This window comes from Dermacentor variabilis, chromosome 5 (genome assembly GCF_050947875.1).
Source record: "Dermacentor variabilis isolate Ectoservices chromosome 5, ASM5094787v1, whole genome shotgun sequence".
Lineage (NCBI taxonomy): Eukaryota > Metazoa > Arthropoda > Arachnida > Ixodida > Ixodidae > Dermacentor > Dermacentor variabilis.
Genome location: NC_134572.1, coordinates 28,546,607 through 28,574,164, shown reverse-complemented (window position 1 = coordinate 28,574,164; position 27,558 = coordinate 28,546,607). Strand labels below are relative to the sequence as shown.

The following is a 27,558-nucleotide window of genomic DNA, read 5'->3' as shown; positions in this document are numbered from 1 at the left end:
TGTTTAAACATTTATGTACAGTTTCTTATTACCGCAGCTGACTCTGTGCGAGGTCAGTCGATGCATTTTCTTTCACTTGTTCTCTCAGCAACTTGTTCTGAAACATTTTCAACCGCTCTATACAAACTCTATACAAAGGCTCAGCATAGAGAACCTCAGGCCGATCTCGCTCACTTCGTGCGTAGGAAAGGTCCTCGAGCACAATCTCATGAACAGGTGGCAGCGTTACCTGGAAGAATCGGAGCTTTACCCAAATTCCATCATCGGGTTTCGGAAGAAGCTCGGGACGCAAGACACCATGATCTTACTGAAGAACGAGATTATCGACAATACGACGGGCACCAAGGACAACAGAGCTATACTTGGGCTGGACTTGCAGAGCACCTTCGATAAAGTGAGGCACTCGGTTATCCTGGCCCAAGTATCCAGGCTAAACATGGGCAGAAGGACATACCAGTACATCAAAGACTTCCTGACGGAACGGACCACCGAAATCTGCGCGGGAGACCTGCAGCTCGAGGAGAAGCTGGGCAGTGTCGGAACTCCGCAGGGCTTGGTGATCTCCCCGCTACTCTTCAACCTCGTGATGATCGGGGTGGCCAACCGGCTAGAAAGAGTAGCGGGAGTCCGGCACACCATCTACGCCGATGACGTTACGCTATGGATACCGGGAGGAAGGACGCAAAAGCGCTGTGGTGATCAACTGGTTTCCGGCCCACATAGGCAGTGACGTGTCGGAACGCGGGAACGTGAACCACAATGAGACGGCCAACTCGGCCACGCGAGGACTAACCAACTGCACAGCTGCAAGCACGGCCGACTCGGAGTGTTGGTCGCGGTGCAGTGCCAAGGAAAAGATGACCACCTTCAACGAAATAGTGAAGTGGTACAGACTTAACAGACAGACTATGCCGCCACCTCACCCGGGGCTTACCCGGAAGGAGGCAGTGAGGCTAAGCACGTGTGTCCGAGCGTGTACGCAAGTGACATGTGTAGACTGTGCGCTAAGTAGAGAGCCACCGCGGCTCACATCCTTTGGGACTGTAGTATAAATTCGCGAGAAGACGACGATCCCGCTGCAGCTAGAGGCTGCAACGAGAAGCTATGACCAAGAGACACAACTCAAGGCCATCCAGCAGGTCTCGGCAGCTCTAGAGAGGCAGCGACCGCGCGAAACCGAGGAGAAGGGGGGCAGCACCTCCAGGAAGGGGGTGGTGGCCCTCTCAGATCCGCGGAACCAAGACCTCGAGGAGCACAATGCATGAGACTGACGTAGTGGCCGCGTCGCGGTCGAAGCTTGTCTTCCCTGCGAGGACGGAGCCTAACCGACTCTGCAGGCATTTTCACTAAAGTTGTTTTCTCTCTCTCTTTATGCAAACTTTCGTTTGATAGGTGGGCCGCTTCATCATGAGAAATTCCTTTAGGTCCTGTAAATTCCTGTGCATGGCAGTTTTCTAATAAAAAGAAATCATCTGCACGCACCTTTAGAGACGACTGCATTTTTCATAGTTAAGCTAAAATGGGGCACCCTCTCGATGAGATGATCTACAGGCTCAGTGAATGCAGGTGCCTTTTCCATAGCTGAACACCAAAATAAAACATGAACACTGAACACACACACAAAGCAAGCGAGACTGGCTATATACAGCCCGGTGACAGCATAGCTTAATGCGGGAAGCTGCAACCTGTATGTTACCCAGCCAATTTTGTCACTTGCCACAAAGTCGTCGCATAGAGTGTTGAAAATTTCAGTGTGTAAGGCCCATGACCCTCATGACAATTCACCACGCATCAATAATGGCAGTGACGATGCTTGAGAACCCCGCGTTTCTCAGCGTAGTTTGACATACACTCGTCTTGAGTTTGCTACCAACTCGCCGGGTCCGCGAACGTTCAGCACATTTTGTTGGACAAAAAGCGCTCGCATTCCATGACCTGTGCTGCATTCGGTAGCGCACAACACCCTACGTACGTGTGAAACACTTTTCAAGTGAGAGGGCTATGCATGGAAATTAAAACAAGGCACGAAATAAGCGACAGCTGTGCTACTCTATGGGATGGCGCATTTTCCATACTACTCAGTGGCCAGGTCACGCCATGATGCATTCAAAATTCCAGGTCATCAGTCCCATAGAGAAACAAAACATGCTTCAGGTCGCCCCCCCCCCCTCAAAGCTACACCAGCTCGATACACGTCTCATGTGCAACAATTTCACTACATAGATGTCAACTAAAAGTGACTGTTGAATCTTTTAGTCACTTTGGATCGTACGTTTCTTTTTTTCAGAACATTTGAACTATGTTCTGCTGTATATGGCAGCAGCATAGAACTTTCAAGGTGATTAGCGCCATGCCTTTCAAAGTTCCTTGCAAATAGCATATATAGAAGGTACTTTCATGTCGAATGCAGCTTTGTTAGTAAAGTTCAATTGTTTGCACTTCCAAGTGTTAAATCTACCCATCTAGCTTACTTTAATGTGCATTTCCCTTTTGTGTACCTTTATAAACTTCCAACAATTCTAGTTCCCTGCTCCCAAATGTGCAAAGACAAAAACAAGTGCAGCATTCTCAGTATGTATTCGTTTAATAGTTTGTAATGATTGGTGAAAACCTGAGACAACTGTTGCATCACGTCTGCTTAACGCTTCCCACAGATGTCGTATGTCCTCCGATCAGCTCCTTGTTCCCAGGTGCAGAAGAAAAAAAAAAAAAAAGGCAAACAGGGAACATAACCTCGTCAGCATTCTTTTACTAGTTTACAATGATCACGCCACGAGCTCAATGATGAGAACTCTGAGACACCCTTCTCCGCCTGTTGCCCTTCCAAGGAGACTTGTCCTCACTCATGCCATTGAAACGGGCTGCAGTGCTCTGGCCAGCAGGGCAGCATAAGACGCCACTGGTCACTCGTTTGTGTGCAATGCTTACATGCGCTGCAGGTAGAACTTTAATTTTTACTGGCTACGACGGGATTGGGTGGGTTAGCCGGCTGGGGTTTCACGGCACCACTGCAAATAAAAAGTTGAACACAAACACACATCAGCAAACACATCCAGAAAGCCAAACCAACAACACTATTTTCAAGCCTACCTTTGGGGCTGCTGTCCACCTTCCTTTACTGCTGAAAGTTATTAAGAAATAATTAAACAGCTAGCTTTCATGTCTATGACGTTAGTATCTGCAGTGACATTTCATGTGCAAATATTTTTGTTAGGGGTGGGCAAATATCAAGATATCTTAATGAATCGATAGTCTAGTGCAGATGTTTTAAAGTAAAACCTTGATAAACAGTCAAACCCAACTATATTGAACCCGTTTACATCAAATTATTCTATATATCAAACAATTCCTGGACACTGTATGGTTGCAATGAGTACATACAGTATAGCAATAATTCCGCTTACATCGAACAAAAATAGCAGCGACTCCTGATATATTGAACGTTGAGCTGCGAAAAAATGCCCCCAGAAGTTGGCTTTCCGTCGTGGTGGCGGGGAAACCCGGCGGCACGGCTCCATCCAACTGCTCTCCCTACCATGACTGCGCTGCATTGAGCGAGCCGTCGACACCCCCCTGCAAAAAGTTATCCTGGCCCACCCGCAGCGCTTGCTCAGACAGCCAATCAGGCTCTTGTGCCCTCGTCGTGCAAGATGGCGAAAGTGCGAGTTGTCTTGCTGCTTTTCTGGTTCATTGTCTGTGCGTCTTATGGGCGTTCTCCTGCACTGTTGCCATGACCGTGAAGTTCGAAATCATAAATTGGGTCGAACGCGGTGACAAGTTGGATGTCCCCGTAACGTGCAAGATTTCGAGCAGCACTCTCAGCACTATCTTGAAGAATAAGGGGAGATTAGGGCTAAAGCGGCCAAACTTGAGACAAGGTGCCCGTGGCACGGCCATGTACGAGTGGTTCAGCCATGCCAGCTTCCACGTGCTTGGTTTTATGGCTGTAAATTCCGATGAGTGCAGCGAAGCCGTTGCCGGTGTTGCCGAAGTTTGGAGCGAGCTGTCAGAATTTCCGGAAGCTGTTGACGAATCAATGGTGGACGAGTTCGTGAGTGCAAATGATGGTGTCGCGACCACGGGAGAGCCCGAAAACGAAGACTAAATTGCCGACGTCGTACTGAGCACAAGTGAAAGTGGGCACAATGAGGAAAGCAACGACGGTCCTTTGCCCACATCCTCCGAAGTGATTGGTGCACTCGCACTAGTCCGGTGCTTTTGCACGAATGCAGAAGGTTGCGGCCTCAGCTGCTCCGACTCCTTAGACAATGTGGAGAAGTGTGTGCACCACAGGCAGCGAAATTGCCCAAGCAGAAGAAAATGCAGGACTATCTCACGCGAAACTAAGCTAATTCCATCAACAAACTGATTTTATAAATAGTATGTGCTTTTATGCCATCCAATTACTTAGCAGGCTTATATCGAATTATGCTCTATATCGAACTGATAGGCATTTTTTTGAGAGTTCGATATAGCCGGGTTCGACTAATGAAGTTGAAGTGGGAGCCAGAATTACTTTGTCCAATGAATCCATCACTGTGTATACTGCGCTATGAATCTCTATCGGGATTTCAAGGGGAATCGCAGTTTGCAATATCCATTTAGTTGTGAGGTTTGACTGTATTTACAGCAGGAATACTTGTTTCAGTGTAATTAGGTCCCACCACTATTTTTACTAGTGCAAAAAAAAGGAAGGTAGCTACCAGGGACAAATGATCAGCTTTAAACACAAGCTAAATGTAATTAAAAACCTGAACAAACAGCCTCTCAACTTTACAGCATGGTTGCAAATAAGCTTTTCAAGAACAGGGCAACTAACTAGATTTCCAAAAACGCTAAAATGTTAGCGCAAAGAAAAAAGCTGCTGAAGGTCTCGTGCACCATAAGTACGAGTAAAAGGGTCCACTGCATTACAAGAAAATCGTCACAGGTTGTAGCATAAAAATAAAGCTACTAAGAGGTAGACTGTGAAAAACACTAAATGACAAACTAGAAGCAAAAATTGCAAGTTTTTACATAGGCTTCTGCTGCAAAACCGAAAAAGCTTCTCATTGGCCACTGATTTTTATTTCTTCATTGCTTCAAAAACGTCTGTTGTCTCACCTATAATTAACGATAGCATGCAGTGACCAGATTTAACATTTGGTTGTGAAATATTTTGTTAGTTTCAAAAAGTTTTGTTGTTAAATGACTACCTTTAAATAGACAAAGCATTTATTTCATGTTTTAAAATCGAAAATGACTTTCAGTGCCTACACGCATGAGCACGCAGTGGTACAATGTTTCCATTACAAATACATTTTTTTTTAGAATACGAATAGCTAGTGTGTAGTATTTGATTTGCTCACCCCTAATTTTTGTGCAACAATCATTTTGCAGACAGCTACGAATTGTCATGGAAACATCTTATATACTCTGGTCTGAAGGCACACTATTCATAATTAGTTTAGCTTTATACCATAGGCCATTCTTGCTATTCTCTAACACATCATCCTCTACTTGCACCCTACTATTCAAGTGGGACAGGTTTGGCAGCAATTCATAGCTAGCTTTTTCAGCATTAATTCCCCACTACTGTACGTGAAATTGGCTCTTGGCAGAGTGACCAGCCAAGAGCATTGGTGTCGCCACCTGCAAATGCTCGACAGTGCTTTCAATGTAAGACTTTTTTTTTTACAACAGGCAATGACAATGGTTTTCGCATTGCTATCATAGAAAGCAGGCAAGACCCAAGGATGTCTGATGCAGTAGAGTGAAGGAGTGTTTTTTATTAAGAAACCATGAGGAGGCAGACGTGTACTTGTGGTTTTTGCGTTAAAGGACTCGCCTTAACATGAGGAATCAACAAGCCCACGTTCAACACTGGTCAGTAAATTTTATTTCGTATGGGCTTCACGGGACCAGAGCTTTTTTACCCACCTGCCAAGGCTTCAGATGCAAAGTACCGAACATCAACGTCTGGATCTGTGTTCAGCTTCTCCAAGCAGGGCTTAACCTGGCCTTGCAGCGTCCTGCAAAACAAATTTCAGCACCTGCAATGTGACAGTCTTGTGGTAGGCAGCACACGCCTTGAAATACAGCGATACATATTCTTTAGACACAGCACAACTATCAGATCCATGTGCATTTTTTCAAATGGCACAAGGGGGATGAACAAAAAAGTTTGAAAGAACAATTACAGCAAAACATACAAGCTAGCCCAGAACAAGTTATAAACAGTGGTCCCTCCTTGCTACAGAGGACAAGTAAACAAGGTTTTTATGGAGTACGTACTGGCATACTTTCAAACCTGCAGGAACTTTCTCATATGCCTTTTGCGCACAAAATGATACACTTAACAAGCATGAATGTTGGAAAGCACTTATATTTTAGGTTAACGCTAAAGTTGTTCTCCAAATGTCGGTGTGGCGTCAACATTGTCGTGATGCGACATTGAGCAAAATTTGCTGATGCCGAGCAGAAAGTAGGGCTGTGATTGATATTGCGAATAAAGATGTCAGCAACGCTGCTGCATGTGTTGTGGCAGCAGCGGTTAACTCGGGAATGGAGTGCATTAACCTCCTGGGTATCAAAACCAAACTGGTTTGTAGAAACATGCATTATAGTAATTTACTAAGGGCGCTCTGGACACGTGTCAGCATTCTTCCTAGAGTCTGTACCTTCATTTGACAAAAACAAATAAACAATAAAAGCTTTTATGTTGGTAAAGAGGTGCACTTCTCAGGTTGTCTGAAGAGCCTTAGTCCACCAACAAGGGCCGAGAGGTAACTGTTGCCAAGCAAGTGATTGTGAATACAACAAGTGCGCTGGCATATGGAAAGTTGCTATCCAGGACAGGCTGCAGGACTGAGCCCTGTGGAATTCCGTGCAGTTGGGTATTTTTCTATGCACCTGCTCTTGAATGATGATGGAAGTCCATAAAAAGAACCTGTTCGACTCGATTCTTGGGTATCCAACTGCGCAGAGTGCCAGAACGCTACATCCTACAATCTATTCTGGATAACTTCCCATATGCCAGAGCTACAATCACAATTGCTTGTTTTGACTATAGAGTATTCACTCTTTCATGTCACAGAGATGGGTACCTATCTACCGCTATCAATGTGTTGTGAATAAGCTCCTGCAGGTATGCTGGATTGCCTAGTTTTACTAAGCATTTTATCACAGTAAAACAAGCTTCAGCACATGATGGACATGTTTAGAAACAAAGGAAGCACTGCAAGACTCAAGCTAAAAGCTATTATGTGTAGTTAGAAAGCACAAAAAAAGAGCAGATTGACGCACTAATTCTAAGTAGCTTCCTCGCCATCTCGGCATCAGTAGCTGCTCTCAGATGTGTCAAAAAAAAAATTCCGAAGACACTTAAAGGGACACTAAAGGTTAATATTAAGTCACCGTGGACTATTCAAATACCATCCCAGAAACCTCGAAACGTTTTTTTCGTGGGAAGAAGAGACTTACTTTAAGAGAAAATGCGTTCTGAAGCGTCCGCGTACCTCTAGCGCAGTTCAAATCACCTGCCTTCCGATCGAAGAGTATTGACGTCATGGTCTCATAGTGACGTTGTGCCGTCGGTGAGTAAAACGGCTCCCGCAGACGGCGCTATGGTTTTTCTGCACAAAACACAAACGCGCGGCCAGAAAGAGCCAAGACAGAGCCGACAGCAGCGTGATAGCGGAACTATGGTGGCTAGCAGAAGGGAAAGCGCACTACGATAAGCCGGTTCTTTATTTTATGACGCCAACTTCGACGCTCGTTGCAATGGATGACCCTGACAATGACAGATTAGCTCGCGATGCTGGGCTCGAGTTCAGTGAGTTAAGCACTGATGAACGTGGCCTGCTGTTGAGGGCTCACGCTGCCGGTGTCGTTGCGTACTACTATGACGACACGACGGCCTGCTTTGAAAAGCACTTCACGCGACTTCAGTAAGTCGGCGTTGAACTCGTAATCCTCTGGACGAAAGTGCAGCGAGCACACTACGTGATTTTTCGGCTCTTTGCCAGTGCGCTGTGGCAGAGGTACGGCACTTAACCACTTCGAACAGAGTTCACTCGTTGGCACAGAGTGACAAGTAACGTTGGATTCGCCGCTGCAACTGCCCTTGGCCAAGTTCCGCGGACCATTAGCACATCCCACGACATCACATGGACGTGGCATTCTCGCTGCTTGTTCCAAATGCAAGTTTCGCGAGCCAGCAGAACAACCGCAGCACGGCGCGGTAAAGAAACAACTGAAACTCCAAAGTGCGCACGGCGCAAAGTTGAGTGCGCAGAGTCGAGCGAAACCGAAACCTTTCGATCACCCATACTACTCAAGGGTAACGTCAAAACGTTATTTTTTCTTAGAATCGAATATAAGTAGACAAGTAGCATTTTCTTCCGTCTTATAATCTAATGAAATGATCTTTTTAGTGCGAGTAGTTGAGTACTAGTGACATAAATTATGATGAGGGGTGCTTTCGTCATCGGGCTAGTACTGGAATGTCGCTGGGGGGGTCTCAAATCGTGTCATGCATTTACCTCAATTTCTCTGTTACTAAAGCTCTGTTCGCGATTATATTGACGTCATAAGATGTTCTAGAGCATTGCTTTATCACTTCAACTTGACTTTCTGGTAACTTTTAGTGTCCCCTTAAGCACTTCCTAAGAGTCGTGAATGCAAAAGCATTACTGTCGAACTGAATGCTGCTCAGAACTCCTTGCGGGCAAGTGAGCGCACTGCGACACTTGGAGCGTTTCGATTTGGCCTTACCGAGGCGCAGTTAGAATGCGGGCGAGAGCTTGCGCAGGCAAGGAACACGTGGATAACACAGGGCTTCCGAGAGCGAGTGAGGATTACGTGGCATCACAGCGACGCTCTCTCCCCTCACGCAACACCGTGGCAGTAGGTGTCCCCTTTTGCCCGCTCTGCTCTGCCGAGGCCTGAGCCAGCGTCACAAGCACATGTGGCGTAGCAGCCACTGGGAAGTTTTGCTGCTACAGATGCCGCCGGCTTTTTTGCTCAACGGGCCACCTGATGCTTTCACATCAAAATATTTCCCCGAATATTATTCTTGTGCTACAAGAAAACTGCGCACAATGCCTCGTGTCGTTGCAGCCCAGTAGTAAAGTGTCATACTAAGAAAGCTGAACCCCCAACCTTTGACAAGGACTGTATGACCTCCGCCACATGTCCGCAAGACAGCTACTGCCACTGTCACAGTGGCTTTTAATACCTACAGCAATCAGAGAAGGACACTCACGGTGGGTCCAGGAGGGGTGCGATGCGCTGCAGCGTCTTGGCAACATTGAAACGGACATTGGCGACTGAGTCGCTGGCAAGACCAAGCACAGTGGCGAGCATCAGGCGACTGGTAACCTCACCGCCACATGCTTCAGCCAGTACGTTGATGCAGAAGAGGCAGGTCATGCGATGAAGGTAGTTCTGGTCGCGTGACATGGTCAGCACTTTGGGAATGACTGTGGCCTGGGCCCAGTCCTTGCCAAACTTGTCAACCAGCTTGCGCAGGTTTTGAGTGGCCGCCTCACGTATGGCGAACACATGGTCCACCAACCATGTCATGCACAACGCATTAAGCTTCTCGTCGAAAAACTCTACACCCAGCTGGCCCGCCAGCAGTGGCATGTACTCAATGATAGCCAGCCGCACGCGCCACTTGGAGTCCTCAGCCAGCTCGACGATGGCTGGCAGCAGCGACTGCGAAAGCTGCTGGATGCCAATGACCTCGTTGACGCAGTCTAGGTTGGAGATGATGTTGAGTCGAACCTCTGGGCACTCGTCCTTGAGCTGCGAGAGGAACAGTGGGAGGAGGTGCTCCACGGTGTTCTGCTTGCCCAAGATTGGAGAGAGACCCATGATGACGGAGGCCAGGGCCGACTTGACGTGTTGATTTGGGTCAGAGACGAGGTCCTTCACGCAGGGCAGAATGTTGCTCATAATCACCTGCTCCTGCACTTCAGGAGGCAAATTCTGGCAGAAGTCCTTGACCTTGTGAGCGGCAGCTGCTCGCACTTCAGCCTCGCAGTCCTTGAGTAGGTTCTGGAAGGCGAGAACCAGGTCGGCACGCGTCACTTCAGGACCAAGGGCCTTCTGCAGGTCGGTGAAGCGGTCCGCCACCATGTAGCGCACCCGCCAGCTTTTGTCCTCGGCTGCCTGGCGCAAGGTCGGCAGCAACAGCGGTTCCAGATCTTCCCGTGGCAGGAGGCCAGCAAGTGACACGCAAGCTTCCACTGCGAGCAGCCGCACGCTGTCCTGTACAGACGCAATAGCGTGGTTTTAAAGAAATATTCACCAGCTCTCATCAGTGACTCATCAAAAACGGGATGCATCACAAAGTTTGAGTACACCACCAATGCAGCAAAGCATACTGGTAGTAGTGGTTCCTTAATGGGCTGAAGGGCGATTAAGGTATATTGTGCTTGTGCCATGACAAACCAGCTTAACCTTTGAGATGAAAAAGTCGGGAAGCGAGAATAAAAGGATTCTACAATAGCAGTTGATTTGAGGAGGTGCACGCCCCAATTTTTCCCTAAAATTCATTGGAAAAATCCACCACTGGCATTCTCCTTGGCAGACCCCTCAATGTTGCTTTGAATCCAAGTACAATGGGAAAGTGCAGCGACTTTCATCATGCCACCCGCAGGGTCGCAGTGCATGCAATCTGAACATGCCGAGATCAGACTCTTGTTCGGCAATTCAAATCACGCACGAGAATGGTGCAACATGTACGAATACTGCGGGTGGCTGGCAATTACAGGGGTCTTAGCCAATCCAAGTGAATAAGTTTTTGCATCCTAGTGGCCACTGCAGCTCCACAACTTTGTTTCGAGCAGCATGATTGCACGAAAAGCACAACGCACCTGTTCGTCCTGGGCGAGGTACCCCCACATGGCGACCAGGTCCCCTTTGAGCCATTCAGGCTCGACAACCTGGGCCAGCTCTCCCAGCTTGGAGGCCGCCGCTCGTCGCACCATGGGCGTGTCATCCTGGCACAGGTTGCGGAAATGGCTGCGCAGCTCTGCTTTGACGGCCGGAGACACGCGTGGGTAGCAGACAGCAAACAGGCCACATGCCGACGTACGCGATGTGAACCAGTCACCCGAGGCAAGCCGCTTCACTAGGGGCACAAAGTACTGCTCCAAGTCAGCCGCGCTATGCTGCTGCGAGATAGCACGCAGGGACTCAACTGCCTTGTCCCGCACCACTGTCTCCTCAACGGTGGCCAGGCTCTCGAGAGGGGGCTGCATGATCCATCACATACTGCTTCAGGTCTGCTAACATATTTCAGACATTCAGCATGCCTCAATGACCATCTACAACTACATATACTCTATTTTATATACCATGTGTCCCACACGTGTTAAAATTTAGAAGCATGCAAGTGCTACGCAGCTGGCCAGAACCAGGGTGATGTTTGCCGTTGCTTGGAACAAGTCAGACTATTTTTGTACTTCACCTAATAACATAATCAGAATTTAGTTATTAACTAACTTCTTCAGAGCAAAGCATCAATGAGAAAATTGAACACCATCGTAAAAATTCCTGATCGAGCTTTCTGTTGCTCAATACATGCTATATAATAGCTGTTCCCAAGCCCCAAAGAAAGCTTTTTGAAACATGAAAAGATACCACACGACTGGTCCTGCAGCACTCATGTAATTAGGCAAAATTTTGTGTAGTGGTTATATAATTAGGCAAAATACGAAAATAGTCCGACTTGCTCCAAGTGACAGCAAACAACATTAGTAGCTTGGTTCTGTCCAGCTATGAGGCACTAGGACATATTTAATTCACACAAGTTATGTGGGACACATAATATAACGGGCAGCGCTATCAAGTCTTGCTAGACTTGATAGCGCTCTTACTGCTTGCATTGCATTACTGCTGATAGACTCTTACTGCCTGCATTTATGACAAATAAGAGGGGAACATATGTATGCATCATGCATTTCAATGCACCATTAAATCTCATATTTTTGCCTGCAAAACATCATGTAATTGTTCCATAGAAGATGACGCAGATTTGAATGTATTTAGCACTAGATGAATGGAACGGCACATTTTGAGACATGCAGTCACAGTGCACCACTTACACTCATGATGAAGGTCTCATACACATGTATACTGAAAACATAAAGCCGTACAAACATGTAACTTCACTTAGCCTTACATTCAGACGTTGTAGCTGTAACATATGATGTAGTTATTTTGTAGAAAGCACTGCAGTTCAAAAATAACTGAACTGCGAAATGCACCGCATGAGGCTTCAATGACTGCACTAGTTGTGTAGCTTCTGCAGGGTTTGCCTGCTAACAAGTATGAAATGAAGTATAGATGACTTAATGCTCGAACTAGAAATATTAGTGGTTTGTGGCCATGCACTTGATCTTGTGTTTTGTCTTCCCACTCTGTTGAATGAACCAACAAGATATTGCTCAACCAGCCTGTCATGCACAGCTTTCCAACTAACCAAGTGGCACTTTAGGTAAAGCAAAAACTCGTCCTTGTCCATTGGGCGAGTTCTGATATTATCCTACTGGTCTCCAAAGAAACTAGAGCCATTAGACGAGTAAGGTGCACTGTTGCGTGCACGATCTTGTGCCATGCAAACCAGCCACTCCTGCCAAGCTTTTAGCATGGTTTCCAAGGGTAATTAATTTTAATATACTGCACGAATTAAGGTAGTGATTGGTGTTATGTTATTAGACAATGCAACAGTAAATAAAATGGTTCGTAAAACCAGTACCCACCAAGAGGCAATGGACAAACTCAGGGCCACCAACCAATGGTGTGAAGTTGCCCAGCTGCTCGGCAAGCGCCAGAAGCACCTCATCTTCGTCGTAGATGGTGTCTGCATCACCAAAAAGGTAACACCCTCACCTCAGGCTAGAATGCATTACTGCACGGGCATGCCTCAACACAAGAATTAAATTAAAGCTGGTGCCTGCGGTTTTAGTATTCTGAACTCGAGGAGCAAGCGATCGACAGCGTTACCCACAATATGCTCCTAAAGAAGCCGAGAGTTATGCGACGTACAGCGTATATAGACAATAAAATTTTGTCTACACAAGAGATTGTGTTTACCTTTGATCAAGCCTAGAGCAGCCAGAGAGGTCAGCGTGTTCGTGCCACCACATGCGAGCAGCAGTGACAGACATGTGGTGCAATGAAGCAGGACAAAGCCTCTTACAAGAGCTACAGCGTGACACTCTTCCTAGCCTGTGCTAAAAACATACCAAGGCTGGCAGTTCATAGGATACTATGAGTTACATATTCGTTCCAGATGCATTCTGACTGCGGTAAAAAATTTCACAAAGAAAGGCACCAGACTCCAGCTAGTCTACGACTTTGAATTCAATTTCTGCAAACTGCAGTTATGCCCCATGCTTTGCAACTAACAACACACCTTTGTCTTCACTTGCTATGAAGTGTTTTCAACCTACATTATATTCAACATAATTATTCGCTATAGATGAGTAGGATTCTTCATTGTATACAGACACACCATTCGCTTCACAAAAAGTATGCGCAAGGCGAATTTCATGTTATAAATTTTGCTCATATTCAACATTTTCTAATGTAGGAGTATCATTCAAAAATGCAAGCTTTATCTGTTTATCTGAACAAAGTGGTCATGGCTTTGTGGCCAATACACTTGGCTCAACATGATTAGCTAGATTCAAGGAATACCTGCTTGGATATCTTTGTTTCATAAAGTTATGCCTGAACCGAAGTGTGAGGAATGGATGACCACCACAATCGGCCGATTTCCTCACCCATAACTGTTGTTCACAGTAAAACTTCAGGCCTATATTGTAATTCCTTCAGCAACCAAGCAGGATTATGCTTAGAATGGTAGCCAAATCCAGCACAACTTAAGCATGGTTTTCATTATTTATCTTTTGCAATAATTTCAAGCAATAAAGACCTCAAGGTCCCAGCAAACTGGTTAACATGCAATTAAAGCATGCAATCATCACATATTTCAACAGCTAACAGTACAAGTGCTGTCTCTGTGTATCTGTTTCTTTCTACGTCCTCGGTCAGTCGTGCTTATACATTCCGTCATGGATTCTAACCAACTAGCCTGCCAATGTGTTTTAACACAAGCCGGGACGGTTACTAGAGCAAACCACTTGCTGTGATCTACCGTACAATTTTACAGAGAGAGGCAACATTTAATACTAGATTGCTCATGCACCAACTCTGTTCAAGTGTATTTGCTTGCAAGGTAGATCTGCTAGGAACAACAAAAAGGATAAAGCACAAGAACAAACAGTTCCTAATGAAAGCTTAATTAGACAGCAGCCTGACGACCTTGCCATGGCGCTGTAGCAAGGTGACAGCTTCTGGTAACTCAAATAGCAGCGATAGAGAACAATGAGCATTGTTCATGTGTCCCACCATTCAAGGCCCACAACCAATTCTCACTCCAAATGCCAAGCTCATTAAAAAAAAAAAAAAATCACGACAAGCAATGCTGCATAAACTTAAAATTGATTTCAATAATTATTGACAAAAGTGCTCATAGTGATCCTGATGAAGTTGCAACAGCAGTGAGAAACCGAGTGCATATAGAAGAACCACGTACCAGTGAGGAAGGGAATCAGCTCGCTGCGGGTTCGCTCCACACCAAGGGCCAATGCAATAGTTGACAGTTTCTTGATACTGTTCAGCCGCAACTGAAATGCACAAATAAAATTGAATGTGAAGTGCTGGAACTTCTCAAAGATGCAGATGTAAGCGAGGATTCAAAAGCCACGAGGGCTTCTCGTAAGGTCTCACTATCACATACAGTGCACACAACTCAGACCTCACGCATGAACAAACTACTAGTTCGGTCTTATGCTCACTTCATCAAGGGCTTCCCACTTTAAACAGCGTTAAACAGGTTTGGCTCAACAATGCTTTTGGGGGGCAAAAATCGTAGAACCATGGTTATGTGCGTTACTGGTAGAAAAAGCACAGCGATCATTGCTGCAGTTTCCAAGTTTGGTATGCCTTGGCAACTAATTATAAACTTTTGTGTGAACCTGTGCGTGTGCATGCAGCTAGCGACCTTTTTTTCCACCTTTCTTTTTTGTCTGTTTATTCCCCTTCCCAAGTGTACGGTAGCATTTTGTTAAATGCCCTTACTTTTTCTTTTTTCCTCACTATCTCGTAGCGGATACTACTGACCACTCTAAGAACTGCTCCTAAATAGATACTATATGGCTTGCATACAAATGCTAACATAATTTAATACAAATTAAAGATATCAGGTTATTACGACTGTGCTTGCACTTGAGCAGTAATAGAAGAGTTTACCATGCTGCAACTGAATGACAATCATTAGGTATAATTGCTAGAATCAAACTTATAGCATCTAATACTCAAAAGGTAACATAACTCGTCATGTATTTGTGTTTGCAGCAAGGTAATATTGAAAAGTCTACTTGCACTCAGCGCAACACGACTGACAACTGCCATTGGTGTTGCAGACTGCACACTACACGGTGAGCACACTGGTATGTTTTCCAGAAAATTTCCTACCCAGAAAGAACTCTGGCTCAGTCTCGCTAATGTTCACTTGAACAGAATACAAATAGAATAGAATGAAAACAGTGAATGGAATGATGATGAATGTCTATGGCGATCAATAAGAAATAATGCAGTTCTGATTCACATATTCAGCAAAGCGAAGCAGTTAAATAAATGCTTTACAACTAACGGCGATGCATGCAATATGTTCATTTTTATCCTATGCAACATGTAATATCATACGATGATAATGTTTATGGATTGCAAAGATCACAACCTCTATTTCTACGTCCCTTGTGTCACATTTCGAATGGCTAAATGACAGAAAATCAAGTGAATCAAAGAAGGCGCCGAATATACTGCACGATTCCATTAAAAGGCCCGTGTGCTTATAAGATCCGTATGAGCCTACGTTGTGCAGATTTAATGTTGATATCGTTTTCTTTTTATTACGCAGAGCAGAGCTGCACTACTTTGGCGACCAGCACACAGGGTTTATATTAGCCCGTTTGCTGGTATTTGCACGCGGAGGAAATTTAAGCTTCATATACATCTAAGATTTATCCGGCGAGGAAACGACGCACGCCAATCCCCGAGGAAGAGGCAAATGGCTTTAAAAGAAGTACTGGGCATCACAAGATGGCTATTAACACGGCGTAGTACACCACTGAAACGGAACGATGCCGTGCGCGTAACAGGACGGACATCGGGCATTCCACAACTTCGTGCGCAGCATGTTTGTATTTTCTATTGACAAAATAAGTACCAAACATGACGCAACTAACTTAATCGGATGGTGAATCAATTAACGGAAATCCTATTCAGCGTTTATAGCGCATCACTTACATACTTTTCAAAATGAGATTTCAGTCGAAGGCGCGTCGCCGGAAAACGCCTTCACGATGTTTAGATCTGAAGCACCAGGCTTTTCTATCAGAATACCGACATTGGCACCACTTCATGATGGAGCTGTATTTGTTCTGCTAACACTGAACAAACTTCGGGCTTTTTTTTTTTCTTTCGTACATCTGATGCAGTAACTTTGACGATGTCGTCAAGCGTCCAAACCGCCTACAGGCACATCGCGCTGATACCTCAGAGCTCACATTAGAACTACTACAAAATGAAGAATCCCTCGAAAGCCACTGGTGACGTAAGCTGGACGGTACTCTGACATAAAGGAAAGCGGAAGAAAAAGAACCTCGCAAGAAGGCCTCAACTGTACCGCCTTCGCAAAGTCGTCGCCATACAATCTGTTAGGACTAACACGACAGTGGAGGAGACGAGCATGAACGACGATAAACCTCACCTGGACATCTTCATTCCTTAGTTCGTCGATTAGTACCGCGATCGGGTAGAGTGAATCCTCTGTGTTTGTGTCGCTTGCTGCCATATCAGCAGAATCTCAGGGCAGGTCAGCGAGACCCGCTGTAAAATGAAAACAACACAGACGACACGGGCTACACCGCTACAGCCAAGACAACCGCAATATCAACGGCGAGAGTCGCTACATTTCAAGCCACGGGTATACCACGGGCAAACGACTGTCGCTCTCCTACGGCATTAGTGAAGCCACCTAAATAATGTTATAACCAAATATATTATAAAATGACGAAAAGAAAAAGTACTAAAAAATAGGAATTACGATTTTTGAGAATTGGTTTAGAGTTTCATGGTGCCGACAATGGTTCTAGAATGTAGCTGAATAGTGGAGCTGACTGGAGCCAAGCCAAAGCCTAGATTTGTATTATGTGTTCTTTTATGTAGTTTCGGTATTCTGGCAGTGTTCAGAGTTGTCGTTTTTTATAAGTTGTGCGCCTTTGTCCATCGAAGGCGTTGGTTGTCAAACCTGTTCATATAATAATATAAATAGGTCCATAGCACGCAATTTATGTGTATGCGTTTCTGTGCCGGTAGCGGTAGTAACGGTCCTTCAGTAGCGCGTCGCTGGCTCTAGTCATGCGCAGCTTATTCGCATGAGCCAGCGAAAACATGTACCCGACAGCCCATGTGGGACCTGGCGCCGAAGACATGTCAGAAGACGTAAGTTTGGTTGTATTATTCGTTAACTAAACTATGCAGGCTTGTGCCATGTATCAAGAAAGCGAGGAACCGCGGTCCGGAACGGGCGCCGTACGCGTGTGTTCCATGACAGCTAGGAGGGTGCCCTTAACGGAATTGTTACTCATAATTACGTCATGATAGCGTAGTTACCTGCGAAACAACTCCCGCACTAGCCGGCTCTTTCTAGGTGGCGGGTATTTTGTGTGCTTGTTTTTGTTCTCTCGCGCACTCGGTCGTCAAGTATGACAGGTGTGCTCTAACGCAGAGGAAACTAATCAAACGCCTATTGCTTGTGTCTGCAAGTGCAGCTACAAAATAAAGTTACTTTTAGTGCGAAAAGAAACTGAGTACAGATAACGAAGGCAATTTTAGAATTGCATTTATCTAATTGATATAAACATGGGAAGTGAGGTTACGAACAACATTTATGTTTGTGCGTGTGTCAGAATTTTTGAAATAATCCTGCGTAAATTAAAAAATGACAAGGTTGTAGGGGTATAGTTATTTATGTGATTTAGTGAGCTTGAAAACACTTGTAGTAGAAGCAAAACTATATTTCGGAAAGTACCACAATTTTTCATGTTGGGCTGGTCACTTCCTGCGATATTACAAGGTGGTGCCAATACTGTTAAAATAGTTTGATGCCAGTGTGATGCTGTTGAAATCCGGCCCATTATCAGCACTTGTCACGAGACACGCTCATTTAGCTTAGCATGACCTTCAGCAGCTACAAGGTAGGTTTATAAAAGTTGCCAGGGAGAATGAGTATCGGCATTACCTGCAGTTGCCATCATACTTAACCTGAACATGTCTTGTGCAATTTATTGCATCTCCTGTGGCGAGGATTGGACATTTTAGGTTGACGTGCCTGGAAATTGGGGGAAGGGGGGGGGGGCACGCCAAATGTATCTTCCTTCTAAAGCATTCAATGTTTGCTCCTTACAGCCCATGTTTGTTGAAGGACAAGTCGCTATAGATGCGTTCTCATTGTTTTGGTCGAGTCTTGTAGCAGCTGTACCCACTCACTTAAGACACAGACCACATGCTTATGTGTTGCCATAAGCAAAACTACATTTGTCTTATTAAGCCGTGACTGAAAGCTAAAGTTAAGCCTCACAAATGTTGTTCAGGTATCTTGGTCTCTGCTGCTAAATAAAAAGTTGAGGGATTGATTTTCGGCCACCGTGACGGTATTCCGATGGTGGTTAAGTAAAGGAACACTTGCATACCAAGCTTTGGGTGCGCGTTGCAACTCCCCTGCTTGTTGATATTAATCCGGAGCTTTTCATTATGGCATTTCTCGAAGATCCTGTGTTCTTTTGGGTTTTTAAACCCCATCATTCCTATCCACTTTTTATGCAATGAACTACCTTCACCTGTTCCGAGTGAAGAACTCTGACTGAAACACTTTTTGCAGGTCTTCTCGCAAATTTCAAATAGCTGTGGGTAGATCTTTAGGGCAAGGCAATATTTTGCATTCCGTCTCTCGGCAGCAATAACACATATTCACCATGACCTAATAGCTGGGCAGGTTTTTTTGTCTACCACATCTGATAATTGTGGGTTGCCTTTAATCAAATTTTGATGTCTATGTGAATGCTGAGACAGCCAAGACCAGTAGCCCTTCTGTGGATGCTTCTGCAGGAGGAAGCGTCCTTGGTGCAGGAACGTGACCGGACGCTGCGCACAGCCCTGGACCAGATACAGCAGCGACGGCGTGCACCTGCAAACCCTCCCAGTCCTCCTTCTGCTGTAGATGCCATTGAACACCAGTTTAAGGAGTGCCATGGCAGCAGCGATGCCGCAGTGGATGGTGACAGCGCCGCTGCGGCGAAGCCATCTCCACCACAGGTGACTTTCAATATGACTGAAAATGTGCGGGGAAGCATTTATTAGGGGTGGGCCAGCTGGAATTTGGGGTTGGGGTAACTTGAAATTTGGAGGTGGGCCAACATGAAATCGGGGGGTGGGCCAAGTTAAATTTGGGGGAGCGCCAACTTAAATTTGAGTGTGGGCCAACTTGAAATTTGGCTGTGGTCCAACTTAAATTTGGGCATGGGCTAACTTGAAATTTAGGGGCTGGCCAACTGAAGTTTGAGGGTGGCCAGCTAAAATTTGGAGCTGGGCCAAGTGGAAATTTGGGGGCTGGCGAGATTAAATTTGGGGGTATGCTTATGTGTACTTAGACAACTCTAGTGGAGTTTCTGCATCCTTTTTCTTAAAGAAAAGGTTAAACCCACGGAACTGATACAATAATTAACTAAATCATTTCAAAATTTTTGCTGATACGTTGTGGCGCCTCAGACATTCCAGTTACAGAAAGCACCGCTTTGTTGTCATCATCGTCATCAGTTGCCTGCATGAGAAGCCGCAGTGCTATCAGTCGCCATAAAGGGTTGTCTAGAACCTGATGTTCATGACGAGTTTCTGGCTCCCGCAGTGGCTTCCACCGCATGCAGCCCTGTATGCAGATCTGTATATTTGTTAGCCAGAGGGGACCGTTGCTGGGAGTGTGGATATGGAGACCATCTATTACGTGCATGTATTCAGGCTGGTTCAGTCGTGTTGCCATTGTGGGCATCTTCATCCCGAACACTTAGCATGTCAGAGGCTATGCTAGCAATGTGCCTATAACGTGGTGTAAAAGTTATTCGGGGACCGGTGACGGTTGGAGCGCGACGCTGACCGCCAAAGTGGTTCATGTTTTTGACAGTGCGTTAAAGGACAAGGGCTTCAATGACTTGGAGTAAAGTGCAATAAATATTGATGTCCTCCGCCTAAGACTAACATTAGGGGAAGAATTTTTCTACTAAAATTGGAAGCTCATAAAAATTTGTTTATAGAAATTTAGTGCCCTTAGTCATTTCAGTGTTGGGATTCTTTTTTTTTTTTTTTTTTTGTAGGGTCCACAGCTACAGCATTGTTCTTTTTCTTGGATGTTATAAAATGAACACACTGGTTTATTTTTGGTTGTGCAGAAATGAGAAAATATCACGCAGAATTGCAAATGCCATCTTGGTGTGGTGTTATGAAAGAGAACACGAGAGTGCATGGGGTATAATAGCCTTGTTTTGAACATGTCACGTGGCGGCAACGTTTGAAAAGAAAATGAGAGAGTGGTGCCGTTTATTCTAATACCTGCACCCCTTGTTGCCTGTTTCTTTCCTTCTGTGTTGGTAATGCCATCAAGTGGAGAATAAGGGAAGAATCTAATAGAACAATCATGCTACCTGTCATGTTCATTGTTTCCGAAGCTGCAATAAACACAGTGTGTCCATATCAAGCTCAAATGATACAGTTCTTCTTTGTAAGCATGCCAAAAGAAGGATGAATATAAAATAAGCATTTAGTATGTAGCTCAAAGCAAAATACAGAATGGTGTCCTCCTTTCATTTTGTTTTCTCATCTTGCCATAGCGCTGCCCAACATGTTGCCAATCGGACTGTCTGTTATGAGCTCATGTCTTCTCTTTCATATAAATGACAATTGTACATGCAGGCATTGTTTCATTACGCCAACTTAGTTAAGATAGACGCGTCTTGTATACTGTTGTGACTGATGTACCAGTTTCTTCTTCAGAACTCGTGGAAAGTGGGGTGTGTGACTTATAATAAGAAAAACATGGTGACATTTGGGAATATATGTACAATCAATGCCTAATAGCTGTAACATTAACCATTGCAATAACAGCTTTTGCACTTCATCAATGTTTTGGTGGCATAGTTAATTGACGCATAAATTTTCGTGAGTGGAAGCTCCTCAACTGAAAGCTGGTTGAAATGCCTTTGATTCTTCAAGCTTTTATATATAATTTTATTCTGTAAAGCTTAAGGACAAGACTGTGCAAAGCTTTCACCAAACTGCAGTGGAGCTGCCTTTTTGTTGTTGCTGCATGAGAATTCCATTATAGGCCAAGGAGTTTTCGAGATTTGCATCAGCCACAATGAATGACCGTGTGACTGTTGCTAAATCTCCCACTGTTGTCATGACGACATAATTATGATTGTTACCACTGGTAAGCCACAATTGCTACGACCTATGATAATCTGCAATAGCCGTGAGTACAGGTGATAGGTCTATGTAAATGTGTTGCTGTAAAACGGTGCGTCTGTTTCGTTGTGCCAAGTCCAGACTTGCTGAAAGTCTGGACTTGGGTGCGCGCCAAAATGTGTGCTCGTGTGTTTTTGATGAACAGTGTAATACAACTGTGGAGCATGTGCTTTTTGTTTTGGCTTTGGTGAAGTGACCCAGGTTTGGGAAATTCACATGCAGGGTCCTTTAGAGGCTTTACGACAGCGGGAGTGGCTGCTGAACCTACAGGAACAGCAGGAGCTCCAACGTCTCAAGGTTGCTTTATCCTCACCTGTGCAGCAGGTGCCCATATCTACCTTGCTTTTCCTCTGATTCTTTTCTCATTTTTGTAACTAGGGTATGTGATGCTGGGACACAAAGCATGCCTCTGCAAGACCTCTTTTAGGGTAAAGGTCATTTAAATTTGAATAGCAATGAATAGTGCGCAGAGGACGAGACAGTAAAATTCAGACGCAAACAGCACGAGCACAAATCATGTACCAACAAGCCCAAAAAGCTATGCTGCTGAATTACATTAAAATTTATTTTGATTGATTATGCACAAATGTAACTGGATTTGACACGTGTGTGGTGTGTGCTTATTGAGGTGATGTTGAAGTGCATGTAGGTTAAAAGGCATTTAATTTAATTTTGCAAATTATAAATGTAACTTGCTTCATAACATTGAGTGTGACTGTTGAGCTGTAAAGTTTACTTATTCCTATGTTTAGTAACATGCTTTGTAAGGAATCTTTCCTTCTTTCACCTTTGCTTTTCCTCCCCCATGTGGTAATTGTTTGTGCCTTTTTCTTAGCTGGAAATGTATTGCCATTGCTGGTTCCCGTAATGCACTGCAAAACCAGTGCAAATGAAGGCACTGCTTACCTTTAGAGCGCTGTGTTTCTGGCCCAGCGGCCACACGAGCAGAGCTGAACAAATGAAATTCTGCACTCTTGCTGCGAAGGCAGTTTTCGGATCATTTCACTTTGGGGAAGAAAGGTACAGTTTAGATTTGGCTAAATATTATAATAAATCACTGTGATCTGCTCTTTTTGCTTGAAAACCTTCATACGGAAGGCCGTAAGTAGGTGTAGGCATTTTTGGCAAGAGATTGACATACATTCACTGTCCTCCAGTGCCACAAAGGCTGACACAACAGTGTAACAACCACGTGATGCCTCCTCGGGCATAATCTTCATTGGCCTGCCAGACTCGGTGGCCTGCCAGGCTCGGTACGCAACATTGGTCACTGCACCGCAATAAACGCCGATGAGCACAGCTGCTTGGCGGTCAGTCATCGTTCATCACCACCACGCTGCGGAGCGTCCGTCTAACAGAGGGTGCCTCGAGCCCTCCCTCGTTCACGAACCTGGGCAGGTTGTGACACTGGTGACGAGCATGGCAACGAGTGTCCACGGATCGGACCACGCTGCCGCGAGCGGCGAAACACCGCCCCCCCGTTGCTGCCGCCATGCCGCTGTACGGAAGGCTCGAGCCATTCGAGGGAGATGGGTCTGCCTGGCCAATTTACAAGGAACAAGTCCACATGTTCTTTCGGGCAAACGTCACACCCGAGGCCAAACAGCAGGATATTTTCCTGGCCAGCTGCGGGACCCGCGTATTCAGACTCCTGCTTGACCTTCTCAAGCCAGCCACGCCGCATGTTAAGATGCTGGGTGAGCTGCTTGCCATACTGCGCTCGACCCAGCACCGTCCACACTAATGGAGCATTTGCGCTTCAACATCCGGAGCCGCCGGGAAGGAGAGACCCTCAGGCAGTTCATTGCTGCGCTATGAGGGTTAGCGAGTGCCTGCGTTTTCGGGGACCAACTGGACTCGCTACTCCGGGACCGTTTCATCTGCGGCATCAACAACACCGCCATGCAGACGCGACTCCTGGAGCTTCCCGACCCTTCGCTGGACGACTCCGTGAAGGCAGCGCTGGCAATGAAAGCTGCCACCAAGGACGCCGGCGAGATTGCCAGTGCGACTGGCTCACCATCGGCGGAAGCGGCGGTCAAGTTGACGACAAATGGCAGTACCTGCGGTCTCTGTGGTGGTGTCCGCTGCCCCTCACAGTGCCAGTTCTCACAAGCACGATGCTTCACGTGCGGGAAAACTGGGCACCTGGCAAGGGTATGCCGAAGGGGGAGGACGAACAGCAAACAGCAGCAGCAGCCTGGTTCAAGCCACACAAGCCCGCGACCAGGGTAACCGTCGCAAGGATACGCGGCGGGGGCGTGCGGCAAGCAGGCCTGAGTTCTTCCGCAGCTAGGCTCCATGTCGTGGCCAAGGACCCGCCGATTTTCGACATGTGGCACACAGGCTTTGTTCCTTCGTCTGTGCTGCCGTACATGCTGACCGTCGAAATCTGTGGGCACCCCATTTCCATGGAGCTGGACATGGGGGCCGGCATGTCCGTTGAGGCTTCGGGCGTGATGCTGCGCTGCTACTCCGGGCAGCTCTCCCAGGTCCAGGGTCAGGCACAGGTCAGCGTTTGCTTTGGCGACAGGGAGGCAACCCTTCCCCTCTACTTAACCATGGGGTCGTCGCCGACGCTGCTGGGCTGAAACTGGATTCATGCACTGGGCGTTCGTCTGCCAGAGTACCATGAAGCCAGTCTGCATGCGGTGAAAGACGTCTCCAGCCTCCTGAGTTCAAGTCCCTGTTCCAGCGGGGTGGGCACATTCGCCGGCACGACTGCTGGCATCTATGTACCTGAAGCCCGGCCACGTTTTTTCAAGCCTTGCCCACTGCCATTCACCCTGAAGGACAGGGTCATCCAGGAGGTGCAACGGTTACAGCGAGAGGGGCATCCTGGTACCCGTCAGGACGTCTGAATGGGCCGCTCCCATTGTACCAGTCCTCAAACGAGATGGCAGTGTCAGGATCTGCGGGGATTTCAAGGTTACCATCAACCCCGTCGCTACCGTCGAAATGTACCTGTTGCCCCGGATTGAAGATCTCTGGTCAGTGTTTAGCGGTTGACAGAAGTTCACCAAGCTCGACCTCAGAGATGCTTAGCAGCAGCTGGTGCTCCAGGATGCCTCCCGAAAGTATGTCGCAATATCGACAACTTTGGGGCTCTTTCAGTACACGCGCTTACCGTTTGGCGTGGCCTTAGCCCCAGCCATATTTCAGAGGGAGATGGACAACCTCTTCAGGGGGCATGAGGCACATGGTGGTGTATTTGGATGACATCCTGGTTACTGGCGGCGACGACAAGGACCACCTGCAGAACCTGCACAATGTCCTGGCGCGACTGCAGTACGCTGGCCTTAAGCTCAAGCTGGAAAAGTGCATTTTCCTGGCCCCCATTGTTCAGTTCTTGGGACATGTCATTTCCCAGGCTGGCCTAGCCCCGGCTCCCCCTAAAGTTGATGCTGTGCTCAAGGCACCTAAGCCCCAGAACAAGAAGGGGCTTCAGAGCTACCTTGGCCTCATCAACTTCTACAGAAGTTTCCTGCCGAACTTGTCGGAGCATCTACGGCTGCTCCATCTTCTGCTTTGAGATGGACAGTAATGTGTCTGGAAGAAGGAGCAGGACCGGGTCTTCCAGCGCAGCAAGGAGCTAATCGCCAAGGCTCCAGTACTAGTACACTTGATTCTGCCAAGCCTGTCCTCCTGACCGTAGATGCGTCGCCGTACGGCGTGGGAGCTGTCCTGGCACACCGCGACAGGGATGGCCAGGAACGCCCTGTGTCGTTTGCTTCTCGTCGGCTTCATGCAGCAGAGCAAGTTACAGCCAGCTGGACAAGGAAGGTTTGGCCCTCACGTATGGTGTTGAACGCTTCCCCAGTTTTTGTGGGGCCGGAAGTTCGAGGCGGTCACGGACCACAAGCCGTTGTTGGTGCTGCTGGGGCCTGATAAGGCAGTTCCTGTGCAGGCATCACCTCCAGTGGTACGCTGGGCCTTGAGGCTGGCAGCTTACAGTTACCCGCTGGTTTACCGTCTGGGAGAGAACCTGGGACCTGCTGATGCCCTGAGCCACCTGCCCCTGCCAGAGGTGCCTGATGCTGTTCTAGAACCTGCTGAAGTGCTGATGCTGGAGCATGCGTACCTGGAGGTGCTCTCCAGATCTGCGGTATCTCAAGCGAACAGCCGGGACCCAATCCTGTCTCAGGGGGTCAAGGCGGTGTCCCATGGGGAGGAATTGGTTCAGCAGGCCTATAGCCACAAGGCCCCTGAGCTGAGCTTGCAGCAGGGCTGCTTACTGTGGGGTTCGAGGGTGGTGATCTCACAAAGTCTCCGGTCCAGGGTTCTGCAGTTGCTGCACGCGGGTCATCCTGGCGTGGAAAAGACCAAGATGGTGGCCCAGTCCCATGTTTGGTAGCCTGGCCTGGACCAGGACATCGCTTACATGGTGCAGAGCTGCCAAGTCTGCCAGGAGCATCAGCAGGCCTCACGTCATGTGGAAATCACCCCCTGGCCGTTCCCACAGAGACCCTGGTCCCGCCTACATGTGGATTTTGGGGGACCCTTCAAGGGCCATTACTTCCTGTTGGTAGTGGATGCCTTATTGAAGTGGGTGGAGGTTCCTGTCACCACTCCATCAGCAGGCGCGACCATCGCAACGCTACGACAGGTCTTCGCCGCACAGGGGTTCCGGGAAGTCATTGTGTCCAACAATGGTCCTGCTTTCGCCAGCACAGAGTACCTGGCCTGCCTGACGAAGAACTGAATCCATCGGATGATGGTTCTGCCGTACCACCCCGCTTCAAATGGTGCAGCCGAGTGGTTGGTGCAAACCATCAAGGTCAAGCTCAAGAAGAGCCAGACTGGGGATTTCCGGACGCAGGTTGCCCGGATACTGTTTCAGTACCGGACCACGTCCCATGATGTCACTGGCCGTGCCCCCTGTGAGCTCCTTCTGGCTCGGATGGTCAAGACACCCTTGGATGTCTTGCATCGAGACCTCTGATCCACAGTGCTCCTGAAGCTGCAGAAGCTGGCTGCTGACCAAGGGTGCCGCCCCGGGCCTTTGCCGGAGTCGGGAGCTCCAGTTTTCACCAGGAACTTCCGTCCTGGCCCACCCTGGTCTGCTGGACAGGTGATGTCTCCTGCCAGCACCTCATCGCTGCTCGTCCGCATGTCAGAGGGGGCCACATGGCACAGACACGCCGACCATATTAGGCCTCCCCTCGGGACCTGGCCAGCACCCTCGACTGCCACTTCAGAGTTCCAGCCCGCAGGAGGACTAGTGGCAGCACCAGTCGCTTCCATCGGAGCACCGCCCATCTCGGAGGTGGTGTCAAGTCCAGCACCACTCGCAAGGCCTACTACCACTGCGGACCCTCCAGATAAAGCGAGGCTGTCTCAGGCAGCAGCCGGCCTTGCCACACCCGGCTCGTCAACACTGGTGCCCAGGCAGAGTACTCAATGGCGGAGGCCACCGGACTGTTACTCGCCTGGATAGCAGGTACCGTTGACCTGGCTAGGGCGGAGGCAGAGCCTCGTACTTTGAACTTGGACGTTTGTTATCGACAAGCAAACTGGGGGTAAGGGGGTGTAACAAGCATGTGACGCCCCCTCGGGCATAATCTTCGTTGGCCCGCCAGGCTCGGTGGCCTGCCAGGCTCGGTAGGCAACATTGCTCACTGCACTGCAATAAGCACTGACGAGCACAGCTGCTCGGCGGTCAGTCATCGTACATCACCACCACGCTGCAGAGCGTCCATCTAACGGAGGGTGCCTCGAGCCCTCCCTCGTTCACGAATCCAGGCAGATCATGACAAACAGCTGTAAGGCTCATGATCGGGGTCACCACTAGTGTTAGGCATGTGCATGCTGACCAGTCATGTTCAAAATATCTGGCAAACGCCAATATTATGACAGAAATAACAAATATTCTGGCCCATAGAGATGTATGGACACTGACTGGGAGTTTCGGTCAGGATTGAA

General features: G+C 47.3%; 2 protein-coding genes across 10 annotated transcripts in view; one reads left to right on the top strand and one right to left on the bottom strand.

Annotated features, from left to right (window-relative positions):
- Positions 1 to 2,729: 2,729 nt before the first annotated feature.
- Pp2A-29B (Protein phosphatase PP2A regulatory subunit A) lies at positions 2,730 to 17,039 on the bottom strand. Of its 3 annotated transcripts, none has more exons than XM_075692049.1 (8): positions 16,832 to 17,039; positions 14,594 to 14,684; positions 12,753 to 12,853; positions 10,863 to 11,243; positions 9,245 to 10,254; positions 5,920 to 6,011; positions 3,091 to 3,121; positions 2,730 to 3,008 (listed from the first exon to the last, which is right to left on the bottom strand). In XM_075692049.1, exons 1-8 carry the CDS (start codon positions 16,913 to 16,915, stop codon positions 2,948 to 2,950), a joined length of 1,851 nt encoding a protein of 616 aa, XP_075548164.1. In that variant the 5' UTR covers positions 16,916 to 17,039; the 3' UTR covers positions 2,730 to 2,947. The 3 variants fall into 3 exon arrangements, with proteins under 3 accessions (XP_075548164.1, XP_075548165.1, XP_075548166.1); XM_075692050.1 differs by having other exon boundaries at positions 3,091 to 3,118; positions 16,832 to 17,038; XM_075692051.1 differs by lacking the exon at positions 3,091 to 3,121 and having other exon boundaries at positions 16,832 to 17,036.
- Positions 17,040 to 17,244: 205 nt separating this feature from the next.
- Positions 17,245 to 27,558, top strand: part of LOC142582386 (uncharacterized) — an 85,015-nt gene continuing 74,701 nt past the window's right edge. For 4 of the 7 annotated variants that reach the window (XM_075692044.1, XM_075692046.1, XM_075692042.1 and 1 more), the window contains exons 1-3: positions 17,246 to 17,565; positions 19,231 to 19,437; positions 21,859 to 21,960. In XM_075692044.1, coding sequence (XP_075548159.1) covers positions 17,515 to 17,565; positions 19,231 to 19,437; positions 21,859 to 21,960 — 360 coding nt within the window. In that variant the 5' untranslated portion in view covers positions 17,246 to 17,514. Of the gene's footprint in view, positions 17,566 to 19,230; positions 19,438 to 21,858; positions 21,961 to 27,558 lie in introns of all 7 variants that reach the window. The other 3 variants (XM_075692047.1, XM_075692045.1, XM_075692048.1) reach the window with 3 other exon arrangements.